At 46.3% G+C, this 20,568-nt stretch overlaps 1 protein-coding gene across 2 annotated transcripts in view; it reads right to left on the bottom strand.

Moving 5' to 3' along the window:
* Window positions 1–292: 292 nt before the first annotated feature.
* The window catches only part of TP63 (tumor protein p63), a 126,481-nt gene continuing 106,205 nt past the window's right edge, over window positions 293–20,568 (bottom strand). For both annotated transcript variants that reach the window (XM_075031626.1, XM_075031627.1), the window contains 6 exons: window positions 19,479–19,561; window positions 18,384–18,520; window positions 6,659–6,816; window positions 5,578–5,722; window positions 4,610–4,703; window positions 293–3,344 (listed from right to left, as the gene is read on the bottom strand). In XM_075031626.1, the coding sequence (XP_074887727.1) occupies window positions 3,048–3,344; window positions 4,610–4,703; window positions 5,578–5,722; window positions 6,659–6,816; window positions 18,384–18,520; window positions 19,479–19,561 (914 nt within the window). In that variant the 3' untranslated portion in view covers window positions 293–3,047. The remainder of the gene's footprint in view (window positions 3,345–4,609; window positions 4,704–5,577; window positions 5,723–6,658; window positions 6,817–18,383; window positions 18,521–19,478; window positions 19,562–20,568) is intronic.

Here is a 20,568-nt window from a genome sequence, read left to right as displayed (position 1 = left end):
CAGAAGAGAGCCATGCAAACAATGCAAAAGCCAGAAGACTTCACAGTTCAGCAAGAGGTTTACAGGTGCTGTCCCATTTGATCTGCCAGAAAGAAGGCAGATGGGGCTGCGATGGCAGCTTATAACACACCCTTGTGCCACGGACGGTGTGGGGATGAGAAAACTGCACACGTGGGCAAAAGCGACACTAAGCCCCAGCTGCTCAGAGGAGGAAGCAGCAGCAAAGACTCCTGCTCATTTCCAAGAAGGCGCACAGGCAAGAAAAGAAGTTGTTTGAGTATTCAGTGTCATTTTCAGTTCGGCTTTTATTTCATTGACTTCAACAACAAGGTGTTCCAAAACACACACAGGTCTTGGTGCAGGCAACACTGTCATTGCTACAAGCATTGGCAGATTCTCAGCTCAATTAACCCATACGCTTTGATGTATCAAAACAAAACAAAAAACAAAAATCACAGCTCTACAGGGGAGGGTAAAAGCTACAGCAGTTCAAACTCACTTGAAGATTCCGGTATTACAGAAGTGGGCTCCATAGTGGTATACAGTAGAAAGAAGGTTTTCACAGCATATATTTTAATCATTAGTGATGCAGCAGAAAAGCTCCATCTTACTGCTGAGTTGAAAAGCAGATACTGAAGTTCTTGCAACCCAGACTCTGGGCACAGCATTAACTGCATTAACCTTTTTAGTCAGAAGCTTCCTAGTTCCTAAAATGACGGTATTTTTGCATCAATATTTGTACAATACTGAAGCAGCTCAGAAAGATTACACAATGGAGATGCAAAACCTTGGAGGTGAGAAGGGCACAGCCTAATTTACCTCCAGGAATTTGCAAAGTACCCGCACTAACACTTTCCCCGCACTAACACTGCCCCGCTGAATTAATTCTTACATTGAGTCAAGAGCAGGATGACTCGCTTCTTTTGTAGCATATAGGAAAAAAAAAAAAAAAGAAGACGACATAGTAAGTTTTCACACTGAGCATGTTAAATACTTTGAAATCTAGGACACTGCTCTTTGAAGTGTTACAAAATAAAATGATAAAACAGGTTTTCAGTACCTGCCCCCTCCCCCCTCAACTGCAAAGTAACACAGGAATCTCAGTATGAAAAATACAAATATATTTGTCCAGTGACTAGTCGTTTGTTACAATGTATACTGTAAGCGTTCTGCATAAAAATAATAATTAAAAAAAACAGAAAAACAAACAACATTTCATTGTGGTTCTGTCAGACCCGGTAGCCCAAGAAGAAATAAAAATTGGCATGTTATGCTGTAGGAAACAAAAATTACACATACAAAAAAATATTTATATACACACACTTTACAGGGTAACCATCTTGCATTACCATTTAGAGCTGTCCAAAATAGGCTTGCACAGTTACCAAAAGGCAGTCTTTGAATGCAACATAGACCTGGCACAACAGACAGATGGAGGAGGATGCTAACAATATTGAACCTAGAATGAAATACATGGCACACAGCAGGGCCCAGAAAACAGCCACTGCGTTGAAAAGAGATTAATTGGTTGTAGCAAGGTAGGATGACAAGTCATTTAAGCTGCTTTTTTCATCTTTCCCCAGACAAGAAAAAAAAAAAAAAAAAGTTAGGCTTACTGTTAAGAAGAGCAAGCCAACCTGAAAGCAGCTGTGCTGAGCTGAGCTCCTCAGTTTAGGTTTGTATATGTTAGAGTCTCACTGCCTTGGCCAATATAAATGTGAAAACATGCGCTCTGTTCAGTTACTTGTCCACAGGATACTGGCAGTCAGAGGAAATGCCTCAGAGCACAGCTGCTGTAGAACCAATAAAGAAAAAAACAGAGAAAAATCAATTTCTCATGTAAACATGACTTTTTTCAGTAGCAACACTCATATTACCAGGAACTAGCCCTTGTTCCAAGGCAGCTGGAAATTTCTTTCTTTTTTTACTCTCTTTTTTACTAGTTGCTCATCACTTACTCTATAGTCACCAACAACAAACCACAACAGGCTCCAGCCTATTACAGAAATACCTAAAGACAGTTCTACTTGACTTGGCAGGAAACCAATCTAGCATGGTCTAGATTAAAGATTGTCTGGGTTCAGGATAGCTGAAGCCCTACAAATCAGTGTGCAGCTCTCAGCTGATCCTCTGTTCAGCTGGAGGCTAGGCAGGCAAATCCTTATACTAAACTAACCAGGCTGCATATGTGGCAAAGCCTAATTCTCTAGCTTAAATATCAGTAGTAGTACAGAATGGCTAAAGGTTGGGTGGGGGGCAGAATTCAAGAGTGACCAATGGCTATATTTGCATTTATATCCTGAAACAAGCAAACCAGGACATACACATGAATGTAAATTCAAAACAAGAAGAGACAGCAGTTTTGGTTTTTCCCAGAGAAGGTGAGGGAAAAGGAAAAAGTGGGTTGCAGGTGGCCCTAAGTGCTGGCCTGCCCAGCAAAGTGCATGTGCTGTCTCCGCTGGAGAATATTACACATGAACAGAGCACTCAGCTCCGTGGGAAGAGGCTGTTTAAGTGCAACGTTCAGCAGACCAATTCCCATTTATTTTTCGGATGAACTGCCAGTTCAAAGTTTGATGGCTTTGGTTTTTTTGCATTTGGTTTGGGATTTGGGGTTTTTTTTTTTTTGGCTTTGTAAAATTTTATTTTAACCTTCCCGCTTTCAAAAGCGGGATTGCTGGATGAGAGAGACAAGTTTGCAGGTCAGGATGCCCACAAGGTGTGTGAGGATTCAAAAGTCAAGAAAAGAAGCCCTCTCCCCAAAGGAAAACATGAAACAAGAACAACGCCTTCTTGAGAAGGTCAACGGCTTTCAAGGAAATACCACCCGCCTTCCCCCTTCGCTCAGCTCTTCCCCTTGAAAGAGCTGGGGTGGAGGTTGCAGTCCAGGAGTATGGCCTAGACAGCATCAAGGGCATAACCTAGCATGAGTGAGCAAGAAGGTTCCCTCCGCCCTTCGTCCAAGGGTGCAGTACCAAGCTGAAGGAAGACAAATGAAGGGCTGAGCAGTTTGTGGCCGAGGCGGGGTGAAGCGGGGTCCGCGGAGCTCACTCCCCTTCCTCCTTGATGCGTTGCTGTTTGTTGCGCCGGGCATCCATGTCAAAGTTGAAGTCGTTCCACTCGTCGCGGGGCGGGAAGGAAATGGTCTGCCGGAGCGTGAAGCGGACCGCGTCAATGACCCGCTCCCCCCGGGTTTCGCTGGAGCCCACGCTGACGGTGGAGGCGCCGCTGGGGGTGCGCAGGAGGTGGGGAGGGGAGGAGAAGTCATGGAGCTGCCGGTGGTCCAGGATGCCTTTCCAGATGGCGTGGCGGAACTGCTCCGGGATCTTGAGGCTCACCAGATCCTGCAAGGCAAGGTGGAGGGCTTAACGGGGCAATCCCTTGGCAAGATGGGCTCCGGGAGTAGAAGCAGCCTCTGGGCCACCCTGCAAGTACCCGTTAACCAACAAAGCTGCTGAAATGCAGGTAGCCATGATGCACTGTAGAAGACAAACCACTGATCCTGAACGTAGTGGTTCGCTTCTGAACAAGCACGTGTAGCCAACGAGGCAGCAAGGACTAATCCCACAAGGTCTGTTTTGAAGTTACACAAAACACATATTCATGCGTAAGATATGGTGACCTAAAACTAGATGTTTAACTTGACTGCAAGGCCTCCAAGACAACCTCAGGGAGATCTGCTGGTTGTCTATGGTGGGGGATGCTGGGCTGCAGAAGTTCAACAGCTTTGAAAACTTCCGTGTTTATTTCAAAACCTGCAAAAGGATTTTAGAATCCAAGTCTGAGCTCCAGTATTTGAAGCTCTGGGTCTGACTCTGTAGGAACTGCCTTAATTACTTGAACATAACCAAAATCTAAGAACAGACACATAACCTTAGAAAACTCGGACTTTGAGGCCCCATCATCTCTGGTGCAATACCTGAAGGTAGCATTACCTAAACTCTGGGAAATGTGATACCAGCTTCTGAAAAAATTAGCAATCAGCTTTGGTTAATTTGGATCAGCTTTTCTAATTAGAGCAACAGCAGAAGGAAGGCAGCCCACACTAGGAAGCAAAAGCACCACAACCTTGCAAAGTCTCGGGGCAAAAAAACAGGACAGCCAGCTCTGTCTGAGGAGAGCAATGGCACAGGAGAGGAAGCAGCAACCCTGCAGCAAAAGCCATGCAAGAGGAAAAAACCAGCTGGGCTGAGATGCCAGCAGCAAGGGAAGATCGTTAAGGTAAGGCCAGAAAACAGAAGCAGGGAGGGAAAAATACAGACCACTTCTGGACAGCCCACTTGTCTGCAGGCGAGTGCGTGTTTCAGAGTGGTGTAAACTGAAACCGAGCCTTGCAGAATTAACAGGCGTGTGGGCTGGGGCCACTTCGGGGGCTAAAATGCACAGTGGTGGGGACGGGGAGACACTCTTTCTCTGTGCCAGGCAAGGCAGTTACAATGCTGGCCCCAAGTCCAGCCTCTCTTCACCTCACAATAAGTCTTCTCTGCGTGCAATAGCCTTAAATCAAACTAATCATATAAAAATAAAAATATACTGAGACTGGATTTCTGACCCATTCCTACAGCAGGGCCAAGAGTGCAAACAAAGGAAATGGTGAGGAGTTACTTACATCCATGGAGTAATGCTCAATCTGATAGATGGTGGTCAGCCCCTGGGTCGTGAAATAATCCACACAGGATGAGCAGCCCAACCTCGCTAAGAAGCTGCAGAGGAGGAAGGAAGGAAGGAGAGAGAAAAAAGGATCACCCTGGCTGCAACAGCCCAAACCACAGAAAAACCAAACACTCAGCCAACCTGCAGCAACAGGAAACAAAGCTTTCACCCTTGGCTTGACCTTCTCCAAGACATCCCAGGCCAGCAAGCCACATCGCTGCCACATCAAACAAATGAGGGAGTCCTTCAGCTTGGCTGCTAGCAGACAACCCACATGGCAGCACCTTGCCTTAGTCAAGAGCTGGTGCTACACAGCCTGGATCTTGAGGCAGGAAGGCTCACGTGGACCCTCCTGCCAGGTCACTTCACCCAGAAGGTGGCTGAGCCCGTGGCAGCCTGCTGCATGGATAGAGGGCTTCAGCAAGGCGGTGGGTCTGGGGCTCAGACACATCATGCACACAAAGTACTTCAAATCAGCACATTCCTCCCTAAGTGTAAAGGATTCCTCCTTTATGGGTAGCATCTTTCAACCTGTTTGACCTCACAGAGGGCAGAGGGACTTCTGACCCCAGCCGTGGCTTGTCGAGTAGCCAAAGGGGGGGGAAAAGAAAAAAAAAAAAGAAAAAAGAAAAAAGAAATGTTTGCAAGACTGCCTGGTGCCCTCAGCTCCACCAGTCCAACAGATGCTGTATCCCTCGGCTTTCTTGCAGTCCTAACGTCCCTGTTTCTCTCAGGTGCTCAGAGGTGGGGGTTTGAGGCTCGGTGCCCAGAAGGTACCAGCCCCGGGACTACCAAGACCCATTGGGATCCAGTGCTCCAAGAGAACGGGGCAAGGGACCTGACAGGCCCCTTCAAGGCTCCCGACACGAGGCCTCCGCTCCCTGCGGGTGGGAAGCGTGTGCTGGGCAGCCTGCTCCCGCTCACCTGACGATGCTGCAGTCTGTGGGGTACGGAGGAGGGGGGGTGCAGTGGGATGTTGAAGGCATGGAGAGGGGAGGAGGCAGCGCCTGTGTGGGGCTGAGGCCATTCATGTCGCCGGTCATGGCCATGTGGGTGCCCATCATGGGAACTGGAGGAGAGAAGAAGGAGGAGTACATTGTTACCCAGGCATCCCCAGACCCCCGCTTTGCCCCCACCATAGCAGAGCACCCGCAGCTGAAGCGGCCTTAAATCCCCTGCAAAGCCCCTCAAGGAGCAAGCTCACAGGGAATTTCAGGCAGGGCCACAATGACTGCATGAGGACCAGATGACAGACAGTCCTTCAGGAGCAATCCCCCCACCGGACCAACTGTCAGCAGCGCCGCCGAGTCACCTTCCCCTACAAACAGGCTCAGTAGAAACTTAAGCAAGCCGCAGGCGTCTCGGTTTTCCCTGCTGCGGGAGAGGAGCGGGACAGAGCCAGCAGCGTAACCCAATACAGAAGCCAAACAGCTTTGTTTTCAGAGACACCGAGAGCACCCGAAGGGGATCAGCAACAGGTGTGGGCAAGAGTCCAGCACTTTTGAAATTAAAAAAAAAAAAAAAAAAAAAAAAAAAAAAAAGAGACACACACACAAAACTCAGCCCCCAGAACCATGTCTGTCATCCCGGATTTACAAGGCTGCTGGGCACTCTTCAGCAGCCAGAAGGAAGCAGGTTACCAAGCTGCGAGATGCAGCTATTTCCTTTGAAACTAAGAAGTGTCTTAATTGAACCAAGGGAAAAAAGTTTGCCAACATTTGCATCTCCTCTGCTGGGAAAGGAAGAAGAAACAAGTCCTGAAAGACAGATGACAGTGCAGCCAGCCAGATCTGCAGCAAGAAGTAGCTCTGCTCACCCCTGTGAGGCTCAGAGCAGGATGCTGAAGCCTTGCCCTGTGGCACAGCAGCGAGCAATATTTGGCTCCAGGTTCCCAGCGAATTACTCTAGGCTCCCCAGCCTAACGCTAGCCACTTGGAGATGCCAAATCTCCTTGCCCAGACTAGTGGGGAGCACACATGGAACAGAAGGAGTGAGGGTTTCTTACTGTTGGTTCCCATGCCGTCGGGGATGGTGGTTGGGGTCAAGGCATTGCGCTGCTGGGGGTTAATTAGCTGGCTGACTGAAGGCAACTTGTTCATGCTGTTCATTTTGCTGAGCGGTGGAGAGTTGGAGCCGTAGGACGACTGTGACTGCATGGAGGTCCTGCAAAGCAAGGAGGTGTTAGGACAGGAATCACAGCAATTGGTTGGTAGGAGTGCGCATCCAAGGGCCTACATTTTCTGTTTGTGGCAGTGGTGAGCTACTGTTAGTGAAATCACTGACACCATGGGAACATCACAGATAAAGATCATTGGAGAGACAGTCAACAGGAAATAAGTTTCCCAGATATTCTGGGCATTTAAAAAACAAATGGTGAAATACCAACAAAGGGAAGCTTCACTTTCGGTTCAAATTTTTTATTTAAGGAAAAGTTTCTATGTAAGTTTTCGGTTGAAAAGAACATAGGCAAAGCCAGCAAACAGCTGCCAAAACATGAAAAGAGTATTTTTAAGTTAAGCTCTCCTTGTGGTCAAAGACTTTTTTTCTTAAGAACAAGAACTGAGGAAACCATCTCAAAACCATCCTAACTACCCCTAACACCTGACTGCAGAAACAATTTTCAGATCAGGTCACAGTTATCAACCTCGGTGTCTTCAAAATTCCTAGTTATGTGTATAATCAGGTTGTTATCAGGTATATATATATATAACAGCCAGAGGCTCTTTGCTCAAGACAGACTCCATACACCTTAGGGACTACTGAGACAGTCAGAGCTGCCTGGACACTGACATGCAGCTTTTGCTGGTGTTAAGGACAACCTGGTATCCAAACCCCGCAGGCTGCTTACAAAGAGTATCAGATTCCTACTACCACTCGACAACAGCACTAGCCTCCCTCAAGTCCAGACAGCCCCAAACTCCATCCAGCATATCCATGAACCGGGCCAGAGACACTTGCTGGCGAGCCTCCCCCTGCCCAGCCCCGAGGGTCCCAGCTGCAATCCCGCCTCGTAAGCGATCCAGAGCGCAAAGACCAGACCGCTTCTGAATGGCAGCCCAGTTCCCAGATCGAGTTACAGCTGTGGCATCCCATCTGGAGTGGGGTCTTATTTGGGATATGCAGAAAATGATCATTAAAGCGGGTCCAGCAGCACAATTGGCAGAGCACCACCGTGCTGCAAGAGAGCAGGTTTTTCTCTCTCCGACACCAGGAGCACTTGCAAGACTGGGCAAAGGCAACGGGGAAGCTGGCACGCTTCCCAAACACGACGTACCCTCGCAAGCCGTGCTCGCCCAGCAGAGTGGAGGTCGCCCGGCTCGCTGCAGAGCCCAGCACTCGTTCGGCAATATCACGGTGACCCCGCGGTGAATGTGCAAGGGCACATTCCCATCTTATTTCCCATTGGGAAACTTGTTCGTCTGGGTATAACTGGTTACACCAATTCCTGCGAACTGGCTTTCCTTCTATGCAAAGACAATAGTTATTACTTCAAATAAGTGAAGTGTAAAGGAAAGAAAGGGCTTATTCCTAGATAATTTATTAAAACCTTCAGCACTCAAGGTCAAGTTTCATACAATTACATTGTCTCCAGCTTCCTGCACTTTTAAGACTTGCAGTGTTGGGTGGAGAAAGCATCTATGCTAACAGGCTAGAGTATCTAAAGCCCTGAAGAACTGTTACCTAATTACACAATTACAGGAGGTACAGAAGGGTGTGAACTGTCCTTTGGCAGTGAAGATGCAGGACAAGATCCAGCAAACTTCATAGACTCAAGGAAGTGGAAAGCACAAGAAGCTTCACAAATTAATATTAACGATGGCAGCAACTCCCAAGGGGAAGTGAAACCAAGCCATGAAGTTCAGACCCAAATTTTCAGGGTGAAGGGAATGATTCAGATCTGAGGTTTCAATTCACCAATTATAAAAGTTGAGGCCAGCCATGAAATTCAAGTCAGGTTGACACCACCCTTAACCTAAGAGGCTTCTGGATTTAGGACCAAAATGAAATTTTTCTACTTTACAGGTTCAGGCACCTATCCTAACTATGCTTCATCTGAAATTAATACACACCTGAGTAGTCTCTTAGAGCAAAATCTGCATGATATGCAAATGAGGAGGTCACCACATACACACTGAAATTCCAAATCAATTAACAAAGACTTCCCCAAAAAGATTTAGTTGCGTTGCTTAAGGTCAGGAGAGATTTTATTCAGAGAGCTCATGACTAGAAACTTTTTTTTTTTTTAAAGGATACCTGTTGCTATGAAACAAGATTATACAAGGAGGTCAATAGTGGGCCTAACTTTGCCATCTCCACCACCACCAGTGATCTCAGAAAAGCTAGTTAGGAGACTACAAAATACTTTGGGGATTAAAAAAAAAAGCAAGCAAGCAAACACAATGCAACCCAAAGCACACTATAATAGAGAAAACAAATGCATACTTTAACATATAGCTTAAGGACTTCATTCCTATCTCATTCATACTCATAAGAATCAAGATTAAGACAATCAAGCTCAAGTGAATAAACCAGGAAACAGCAGCATTTTTCTTTGTACCCATACATGTTTCAACTGAACTATTCCATCATGTGAGCAGATGTGTAAAAGGTCTAGAGGAAGCCATCTAGCCAAAGAAAAGTAGCAAGATAAACCAAGATGCAAAATTTTATTGAAAATTAATGTCACACATTAATATAGCAACAGCCTCAGAAACACAAGAAAATGCTTTTGGTATTAAACACACGGACTACATGGTGTTTGAGGATTCATTTAAAATATATTGCTTTTTTCTCAGTTTTTTTTTTAAAACAGGTATTATAAGAATGTCATGCACAGTGATTTTCATTAAAATTATACTTACTATGTCTCAAGAAAGATTAGAAGTAGAAGCATTAACATTTCTTTGATATCAATGCCAATGAAATGCATTTTAATATCAAGGTATAAGGACTTCAATTAAGAGACTATTATACTTCTTGGAACAGTCTGATACGAAAGGCACTGAGTCACGTTCTGCAACTGATTTTTCTCTCAAGAGACTATGTAATTATTTAGCCAATAACATTTGTAGTTATGCAAGCTCATATGAGGGCAATCGCCTCTCATGCTTCAAGGCATATACAGATCATCTCAAGAGGTCAGGAAGGAACTTCCTTCTCCCACATATGAAGCACAGTTCAGTTCACAGGTTACGTTGTATAATTCTGCACTTTCCCAGCTCACTGGATATCAGCCCTTCACCAGAGGTGGGAAACTGCTTGGAGAGACCAATTACCCGATTCAGTAGACAAGTCCCACAGTTGCCATTCGCATTAGATGGGCACACCATCATGTAAGCAGCCTTAATGCAAATGACATCAAAGGTTCATTAAGTGCAAGAATAGGGCAGCTCAGGCTCAGAGAGTTTAAGATTTCACCCAAGCCCCTATGCCTACAGTTTGCTATCCCTGAAGACCTAGAGCTAGTCACAATGCAGAGAGACCCAAGTGGAATCAAAGCTGTCCAGTTCTGGGCCTACCTTTCCTTACAATAGCCGCAGCAAGTGCAGCAAGGATTACATCCCAAGTTCACACATGGTCAATGTGCCCATCGGCAACGTTTTTTTCAAGTAAGATTGCCCACTGGGCTGCATAACACTGGGATGTCACTGATGTATCTAGTATTGGCACACAAGTGACAGAGATGATGCTCAGTTGCACTCATCCACTTTTAAGGCACGTGAAGCAGGACACTAAAAAACAGAGAGATGCCCTTGCTCTCCACATCTCAAACAGCTGCTATTTTAGAGCAAGCAATAGTGCATGTTTTCAAGAACGCAAGTGGTTTGTAGGCTTGGTAAATAACTGGGAGCATGGAAAGGAGGAGCCCTGATTGTCACTAGGAAGACAGCAACTACAGCACAGGGACAAGGGTGGCGATAATGACTCCCCTTAGATTTCAGGTATGGGAATTTCCCAAGGCAGGCAGTGGATGCAATCTGCTCTGCAGGGAATGGAGCTATAATAAAGGGAGTGGATATACATCAACTAGTTGACATAGACTGATATGACCTGACTGACTGATAAGGCCCAATTAGTCCACTTGGTTATTCCTTGAAAGGAAAAAGCTTACTTTTCTGAAGCCCCAGAGCTGACAAAGAAGCAATCAAAAGACAGTTGGGAAAAAGTTTTCTTCTTTTATCTGCAGAGGGTGGACTATGTAGCAACTCCAATTGCTTCCAGCTCCAGCTTATTTGATTAAAAAAAAAATTTTAAAAATGCACCTTCTAAGATAACCACTTTGTAGCTGGAGAGCAAATCAAGTCACCATTAAGACCAGTTTCACAATCGTCATCCTCTTAGAGGTAAGGAGGACAAGTCGCAAAGCCTTTCCAGAGGATAGTGGGATACAAATTATTTACATTCTTGTTTGGTGGAAGTCCCAGGTGCTGTGTTGCCCATCATGGTCCAAGAAATTTCCTAGATGTCAGACCAGATGATGATGAACTGGAGCGTGAGCTGAAAACTCCCAGTGTGGGCTCTGGATGCCTTGTATCTTCTGGTGGGCTACCTCCTCTAACTTGCTGGTGGACAGGACCTGGAGCAGAGCTCTAGATACAGATTAGTGTGTCCCTGTTGCAGTATTTCCAAATTGCCATCCACAAGCAGACAAGACCAAGATCCAGGAACAAACCTTCATTGGAGGGACAGGCTGACAGTGCCAAGCATAATCCTGCGTCTGGGCTACATTTGCAGTTCAGATTCCCACCTCTCCCAGGGAAAGGAATAGTATTGTCTGTCTTCTCCCAAATAAAAAGGCACAGAGCAATAGTTATCTGCTTTGTGATCTTGAAGTACTTCCTGGAGTTTTCAGGCAAAGAGGCACTTGATTTGGTTAAATTTACACAAGGAATGATGGTAGAGCTGCAACTGTATGAAATAATCACTGCTAGTGTTTAATTAGTTATTCTTTATACTTAATCACAATTTTGGGGGCTCTTCTCCATCAGCCCTCCCCCACACTGCTATGGTACAACAAGTCTTGCTAAGACAATGAAGGAGATATCCAGAGATGGGATATGGCTCTCAAAGGAGATGTTAGTATGAGTCATCACCTGCTCAGATCACAGCTCTGCTGCCTGGAAGCGCATGATGTGATGTTCAGAGATAAGAGTCTGCTCCCACTGCATCAGGCTTTTTTCCTTGGTGGGTGGCCAGGAGGCCCGCTCTGCATTTGGGAGGCACCTTCTCTTCAGGCTGTGCCTAACCGCAAGTGTGTCAGAGCTGCGTACACACCTGCCCCAAATAAATTCAGCATAGACTGCACTGCAGGCACAGAGGTCCCCATCAGTATTGATCCAGCGCCCTGTGTTTCTCAGGGGCTGCTGATCACTGGCATTTGCAACCGAGTTCTGCTCCCCAACCACCGCTGACCTGGGCAGACACCAACCTGCAGGGAGCACCATTCTGGGTGTACCTTCAGTAACTTCTTCACGTTTCTGTTTCCCGCAGCCGTGAACATCAGAGGGTTCCTCAGGAGAGATGCCACCGCCTGAGAGCATGGGTTGAAGGACACTTCTCTACCAGCATTAGGGGCTGTTCGCTATGTAAGGATGTTTGAGCACCTCTCGGTGGGGAGAGCCACAGCAGGCATCGTGGCCACCCTCAACTAGGCTCCTCTCTCATCGCCAGTATCCACACCTAGTGCCATGCTCAGCAATGCCAGGTTAATTCTACAGCATGTTACTTTCCTGTTGATCGCTCCTTCGTTGTGCTGGTCTGGGCTTGACACTTGGAGATGGAATTTCCAAATGACTCAAATCCTCCCTGTCAAGCCCCATACGAATGGCTTTCAGAGGTGGAGTTTGAGACAAGCAGCGTGAGGAGGATTTACAAGTCCTTGCTGAGAAACAGCCTTCTGTGCGAGAATTGCTAAGCCAGGATGCACTTCACGGACACAATAAGCAAAAGCCACTGGTTGCAGGATTAATGCACAAGGTGGGCATGGCCTGAGGCCACTTGGCTGAGTCAACTGCAACATATGCTCGCACCACTTTCCTTTGAACTATGAGATTTGTAGTGATAGGGTAAAATTAGTAGGGCTGATGAAAACTCTAAGGCAACACCCAATAACTGCTGAACATCTCCAAGGAAAGGGGCAAACTCCAACCCCATTTCACGGGTAGGGCAATGAGCAGTTTTGGACACTCTGTCCTTCACACCCTCAGCTGCAAAGGGACAGGGACACTGGGCACACATGGATGTCATTATACAGAAAGAGTCAACCTCACAGTCAACTTGTGCAGCTCAGCCCACCAACTTGGACCAAGCCCACAGAGTCAGAAGGGACCTTCCTAAGTTCAGTAAAGCTGGATTAATGCCAGCAACGCTGGTGCAAAGTCAAAGCCACCCAGTCTTCCCCACAATTTTGATGTATTTTAGATGAGAGCCTTTAAGAGTAGAAATAAGGGGAAACAATTTGTGATACCAAGTTAGCAGACATTTCTACAGGAAAGAAAAAAATTCTTACTAGTGTCAATTCATGTAATTATTACCTCCCTCTGTCCAGCAGTACAAATATTTCAGCTACTTGCACTATTACTGCATGACCAGCATTAAAACAGGCCAAATTGACTATTACAGACTGTTTAAACACACACCCCCTTCCACCCCCCAGCCCATGAACACATTTTTTAATTTAAACAAGACAAGAGGCATTTTTAAAATTGAGACCCGCTCAGAGAAACCCCGCTGAGTTTCACAAATACAGAAGTAAGAGGAAAGAGTATCAACACATTACAAAAACAGGAAGAAAACGTTACACCAAGACAGACGACATTGTGGTTCCTGACCTCCCAATGCTACGGGCTACAGCTAAGAGGTCTGTAGAAGTGTCTGTTGTTTTTGCAAAGTTTGAGTCCCTTCAGAAGATTACTCTCGCTATTTACTCTGTTGCTATCAGGCTGCGTATTTGCCACTGTTCCTAGTCCTGCCAGCTGGGCAAAACGACCCCAGCAGCTTGGTTTATGGATATACTGATGGGTTTGGGGGGCTGGAATGTTTTAGGATGGCATCAGTCTGTTTGGGAGGGTCTCTCCTTGAGTCCGTGAGTTCACTCCTGAAGCAGGCCGAAAGGAGACTGTAGAGAAGGAACCAGAGAAAAGAAAAAGATGAATGTACAGGATCCTTCACCAGCCACCAAGAGAGAAACAGTCACTTTGCACCTTCATGATCACAGTATGGGCTTTGAAGGAGGGGAAAAGCAGATGTCTTAGCACCTACAGTAAGGGTATGTGACAGGGAGATTTAGAAAGCTGGAAAGCCCCAGGTACGAGCAAGTGCTTGGCAAGGAAGAGAAAACAACTAGTTGATAGGGTAATCCGACATCTGCATCCCAGTCTTATGGGTACAAATGGTGCCCCCGATACTGTTCCCAGTGACAAATACAGGAGGAAAAAAGCACTCAGCCAAAGGGGAAAGGAGAGAAGCAGCTTCCATTGAGCTCACTTCAAACTTCAATTACTTAAGAACCAGAAGCTGGTGCTAGGGAGAGAGGATGGTGCCTACTGTGAAAGGGCCGTATTGATTACATCTCAACTACTCCCCTTTTCAAAGCTGGGGGACCCTCTGCACTAAAGCCAAGGAGTCCCTGGGGCTGCCAGTCAATGCAGAAGACACTGCTCCCTCGGAGCCAGCAAAGCAAACACAGCATGTCTTCATATACCTAATCACACCCCTTTTCTTGCTTACTTTCATCTTGGCAATTCTCTAGTGGGAAGACTAGCTGAGTGCCTGGAGTTCACAACACATGCAAGCACAGCACTACAAAACAAAACCAAACCATGCAAATATCCAGTATTATCTTCCACACCAAAAATGAGAATAACTAGGTGGAGGTATGAAGAATAGCTTTCCCACCAGCCCCCTCCCTGTGACAGCAAGTGCCAGGATCGTTGCAGCTCCCATCTCAGCTGGAGCACTCCAGTCCCTGGGTAGCTCGGCTCTGTCATACCTCACTTAGGAGGTTAATTCCTTCTCGTTTGGGTGATGAACTGTGCTGTTCACTAAATTGAAAGGCAGCCAGTGGGCTGGTGGGCTGGTAGCTGCTGATATGAGAGAAACACTTGCTGGGATATAAGATCCCACTTGGACATAAGAGCCCTCTTCTTGGTAACCGTTGGAAGACTTTGTGAAAACCCTTCAATCACAGGAGTTGGACTTGATGATCCTTATGGGTCTCTTCCAGCTTGAGATATTCTATGATTCTATGCTACGGCCAATTGAAATAAAGACTGTTCTGAAAACAGTGCTCAGCAGGGTGAAACCCACCACAGGCAATTTTGCTGAATCTGAAAAAGTGTTTTCCAGTGAAACCCTATGGAGATACTCCCTGGGAATTTTGATGGTAAATGTATTTCACAGCAGAGTATCGAAGAAACCTTCCCTCCCCAACAAAGCACAGGCCACCTCTGGTATCCCTGGCAGCAGGGATCTTCTGGCAAATCCATGTTTTGAACAAATGGTGGCAGACCATGAAAAGGAAGTCTTCTAAATAAATGTGTGTGCTGCTGTTCAAATATGGGCCCCAGGATTTGGCAGTGAAAAAGGAAGAATAGAAACTGCAGCGAAAAAACCCTTCCCACCTGTGATCATGAAGGTATTTGGCATAACAGTAAATAAGAGAAAACCATGCACAAAGGAGCAAACAGAGAGAGGAGATGAGACAGAGAAAGATTGTAGTCTGGTACAACGTGGAGCATTGCAGTATTTTGGTCATCTTGTGGGACACAAAGCTTTCTGACTGTCACCAGATTTGTCCTTTTTATTCCAGAACAGTAAGACAGTTGCATCTGCTGGCCTGCCAAATGGAATGCTGGTCTGTATGTGCATGAGAACAATTATGTAGTTGTTTTCCAATATGACAGATTTATATTTTTAAAACTACCTTTCACCATGATAATCTCATCCTTGCTTTTCCCACTCTTCAAAAAAGATGAAGTTTTCCATGCTGTAGGAATGAAAGGGAAACTTCTTCCACACACCTAGATAGCTTTTCTACATTAACCATTGCTCAGAAAAGTGAACTGAAAAATCAAGCAATTCCTCCATCAAGGCTTGACTGAGGAACACATGCGGATGCAGCTCCATTTTCAGAAGAAAGAGCGAAGAGCAGCTCACAAACATCCCAGCCCCACAGAGCCTTGCTAGGACCTACAGCCTCCTACACATTCAAACTTGGTCACTGCGTATGCACTTTCCTAGCTCCCAGTTCTAACGTACATTTTGAACGAAAGCAAACTGAGACCAAGTTTTGAAAGTACATCCCTACCTAGAAAGTGAAAGGCATTTTCTTCTAAAGCCAGAACAGACTTGCAAAGGAGTCACCGTGCTGCTGAGTTTGGCCAGCCTGACAAGGAAGCAGTAGCAGGACATCTCCCAGCAACCTGCTTGCATGCAATGTTGTTCTTACCCAAACCAGTTCCTAACAATGTGTCTTCTCTCCCCATTCTTGCATCAAGACCTGAAGCCCGTTTACAATTCTTTTTTGGGGTGCAGTTGCGTCTAGGAGTCTTCTCAGCCTAAATACCCCTTTGCCCTTAACATGTTCCTTCAGAAATTAAGTCATACCCTGGATTATTGAGGAAAAAGCACCAGAACCCAACTGCACCTAAGAACTGCCTGGACATGCATTTCAGCACAGAGGACCCTGCTTGATGTCAGGCTGTCAGCAGAAACAACTGCAGCAGCTCTGGACAAACACTGAAAGTTATTTTTCTTCCCACTCCTGGCATCCTTAAAAGCTCTTAATCTTTCTCCCCAGTATCTGAGCACACTCAGCAGCTGAGAAAAGTGAGTATATAACTGGACAAGTGCCAGGAGACATGCCGAAAGAAGTTTCATAAAATTAAATGGCTGGACATATACATGTTGGTCTTAAAGGTAACACAAATACCAACCTCAGTTGCCAGGAACCCATCCTATTGATATAGGAAAAATGAAAACAGTAATTATGGCAAAGCAACTGTCAGCACCAAGTGAAAGCTGTCATCTGCTGCCGTCCATTTCTGCTTACAAAACCATTTCTCAACTGAAATGGCTGTAGTTCAGGTGGAGCTTTGAAGACACGCAGCTGACCGCACAAAGGCCGCAATGCCTAGGAGCTAGTAAATACAAGCTATAGGATATACAAACAGTGCAGATGACTGATAAAAATAAATAATAATAATGAGAATTTTAAGTGCCCCAAAAAAGAGTTCAGAGCCCCTGGATGCTCCAGCCATTCTGGCACAAGGCTTTTTTCACACCTCCACAAGACTCCAGCTGACACTAAAACCACACAGGTCGAAATGTGAACACATGCAGAGATCTGGCAGAAAGCCGTGGTATTGCAGAAGTCCTGAGACAAGGCCAAGGCACCGAAATAAATCCCTACAGGCTCAAGTGGGACTTATGTGGTGCCTTGGCCTCGTGCTAACCTCCGCAGAGGAATGAGTTATACCCACAGCCTCTTGACGCGTGAGCTTACCAGCAGGAACGCACGAGATCCTAAGCACTACCGCTGGCGGCTACCTACAGCCTGGGTGGCTATTTTCTGTCACCCAATACAGCAGGTGAAGCAATGTCCATGAATGATACTGCCTACTGTCTGTCTGGAAAGTCATTCACTGACCCAGTCTCTGTAACTGCAAAGCTTTGGGAACAGAAGGGAAAATGGAAACCAGACACTTATTTGGCCCTTCTTCACCCCATCCTCCTGGCACTTACACCACCCAAAGTAATTCTGGTGCAGCCCTGCCAGCTAAGTTCAGATAGGGACTACGTCTGCCCGGATGGAAAGTTTCTCATGTGCAATGTGGAGAGTCAGTGACAAAGTACAGTTTTTAAAAACACTTTAAAAGGGCACGCGTAGAGTCTTTCTTTGAAGCGCCCACTGGTCACAACGGAATTCTTAGGCTTTTCACCCTCGCTCCTAACTTTCAGCTTCCTGTTTTATAGCTGAGGAACCTACAGTGTTTATATCCCACCGAGACACCAGCCCTCCAACAGCACCAGAGATGTGGAGCAGTGGGGTCCAAGCACTCAGCTAAGCCAGTGCTCGCAGTCCCAGCTTCACATGCTCTTGGCAAGGTGCTCAGATGGATGCCCTGGAGAAGGCACAGAGATGGCTCTGCATTTGTTGCCATTCCCATGGAGCAGACGAGAGAAGAGCACCCCCACCCTGTGCTCCCCAGCCCGGGCACGCACATGCAGCAGGTTGGTTTTTGGCTGCAGGCCGTTCAATGGCACTGCCTTGCTGCACTGCGCCTTTGGCTTTGGCTAGAAGTCAAAAACAAGGCACTGACCTCGTCCTCATTCACCCTCCAAGGCCAAAAGCTGAATTGTGTGGGATCAGAGACTAGAGAGGGACCTTGCAAGCAGTCAGGACATGCACTTGAGGAAGGAAGACTGCTTTGTCCCATCACACAGGTCGTGAAATCTGGATCTCAAACTTGGAGTCTCAAGTTCTGTACAGAAACTTGGCTTTGGCCAAACTCCTGGTGTCGATTTCTACCAGTTCTGACCACAGGCTTAACAAGCAGCTATGCTGTTGGAAAGGATTTTGCCAATGCAGTACCCTACAAGTGCTTGGCTCTTGGTTGAGCACCATGTCCCTACAAACAACTGTGCAGAAGCCTTCTGTGTCTCTCTCCTCTCTCCCCCTTCCCCACCACCCTCACTGCGCAGGTCACTGCAAGCACACTCATACTCACTGCTTCTGGAGCAAGTGCTGGTGCTGCTGCTGCTGCTGCTGCCGATAGGTCTCAATTGTGTGCTGGGGAAGGTACTGCATTAGTTCCAGGGACTCTTTGATCTTTAGTAGCATTTCATATGTCTCCCGTCCCCTCACCTGGATCATGGGAAAAGAAAAGCCTTAAAGGACTGCATCTATAGTCCTTAGTGACAGCCACCTTAGCGAGTTTTAGATAAAGTCAAGTAAACAACCACAGCAGGATGCAAATACTCTGTTTATATACTATGCATACGCAATAAAACCGCTAAGCCTTGTGCTAAAGGTACAGCAGATAATGTTGAAGAGCGATAATCTGACACTACAGGCTAATGAACATCTTGGGGTTGTCATCTGGCTCAATGTAAATCTGTGCCAACCAAAAGCAATATTCTGATCCAATCTGTTAGACAGAAAATGTCTTTACCTGCCTCGGATGTAAGCAGATCTGGTGCTGAATCTTACATGCCCTGAGGAAGAAGTGTACTTGAATTTGGGTGTTGGGTTTGGATCTCCCTTCTCCTCTAAGCACACCATGGTTTGTGATTTATCCAACTAAATGTGTCTCACAGGGAAGCAGCTGAATGGCCAATTGTAGATACTTCTTGCCCTTTCTGATCCTACGTTTAATACAGTGTGTATTTCACTTCTATCACTGCATTACAATGATAACACATATAAAAGCCACAGAAGCACCCACCTTTGTAAGATAACACCCATTACCTCTAGAGAAAGCTCAAGTGCCACAGACCCAGAAATGATAGAGAAGAAAACCCTGTTAGGTCTCTAAGACAATGTTTCCACCAGGACAGACAGATATCTTGGGATATTCTCATATGCCTTGCACAAGCCACTCTCAGTCAGCAGCTAATGGGATTTTTCTTTTTTTTTCTTTTTTTTTTTTTTTTGAATATGTGTTTAAAATAGGTAGCTCTAGGGATTTAAAAAAAACCTAAAAATTTCCACATCCCATCCCCATCCTCAGTTCTCTCTAATGTCTAGGTGAGCAGCTGACTTGCCTCAAGTCACTGAGGAAGATACTAAACACAGGGTAAACGCAAAGATAGAGAGAACTCACCGGCAAGTATAAGAGCTCATCATCTGGGGAACGTCTTTTTTTGATAGATGTCATCTGTATGCCATGAGTTCCTTGTCGAAAAGCTGGAAGTGAAACCCCAAAAGCATCCCATTAAAAAAAAAAAAAAAAGCAGGGTGGGAGAAAAAGAAAAAGGAAAAAAGAGATACAAGAGAGACATGAAATGCATGGCCAGCTCAGATCTTCAGATCTGCAGTGCTCTGAAAGGGTCTCTGCCTGAGTCACCCCAGAACTGTGCTTGCAGCTCCTGGCTCCATAAGGCAGACACAACTTTGCAGACGTTGGGTGGCCATACTGCTTGGGGAAACACATCAGCCAAGGAGCGCTGGATATATGGCAAAACCCCAGCAAGCCATACCTAGAACAAGCACTGGCTCTTTGCAGGAAAGACTACGAGCTTTGGTATTACAGCACTCTTGAGCTGTTGGTGGATCAGTTGATCCACGAAGGCGAGACAACAGGCAGGGAGCATGCAGAATTCACCGTGAAAACAAAGCCCCCCTCCAATCTGCCTCCTGTTAAAACCTGCTGCCTTGCTGTTAAGCCTAGTGCCATCATCGAGCGTATGCAGGAAACTAAAGGTGGGTTCCCACATCTTGCATGTCTGATGAGGAGTACGTTGAACTCTTTAGAGCGCAGAGAGGGCCGCTTGCCAGAGCACCTCTGTGCATAGCAGGGTTTACATGCAGTCTTAATCTAGATCCCTGTGGCTGGAAGACGCATGCCACAGCACAAGAAACAGCTAGAAGGAGCAGAGAATGACAGCACAGTCCCAAACAAGCAATAAATGTTCAAAAAGTGGTTACAGAGTCCCAGCCATGTACCTTGAGGGTGGCAAATAAACACCCCCTCCAGCCACTGCTAGCAGGGCTAACCTAACACAGACAGCACTGCAAGGGAGCCCGCAAAAGCAGATTGTCAAATGCTGTTTTGTGAACACCAGCTCATTTTTCAGGCTGATTCACTCTGGAAGAACTGACACCTAATGCGCTCCTGCCTCCAAGCCCATGCACGGCACTGCTCCGTCCCCGCGGCACAAGCGCCGGGGTCACACCTGCAACCGGTGACAGCA

This window comes from Buteo buteo, chromosome 7 (assembly GCF_964188355.1).
Source record: "Buteo buteo chromosome 7, bButBut1.hap1.1, whole genome shotgun sequence".
NCBI lineage: Eukaryota > Metazoa > Chordata > Aves > Accipitriformes > Accipitridae > Buteo > Buteo buteo.
The sequence above is the reverse complement of the archived record's forward strand: the minus strand, read 5'-3'. Positions and strand labels throughout refer to the sequence as shown.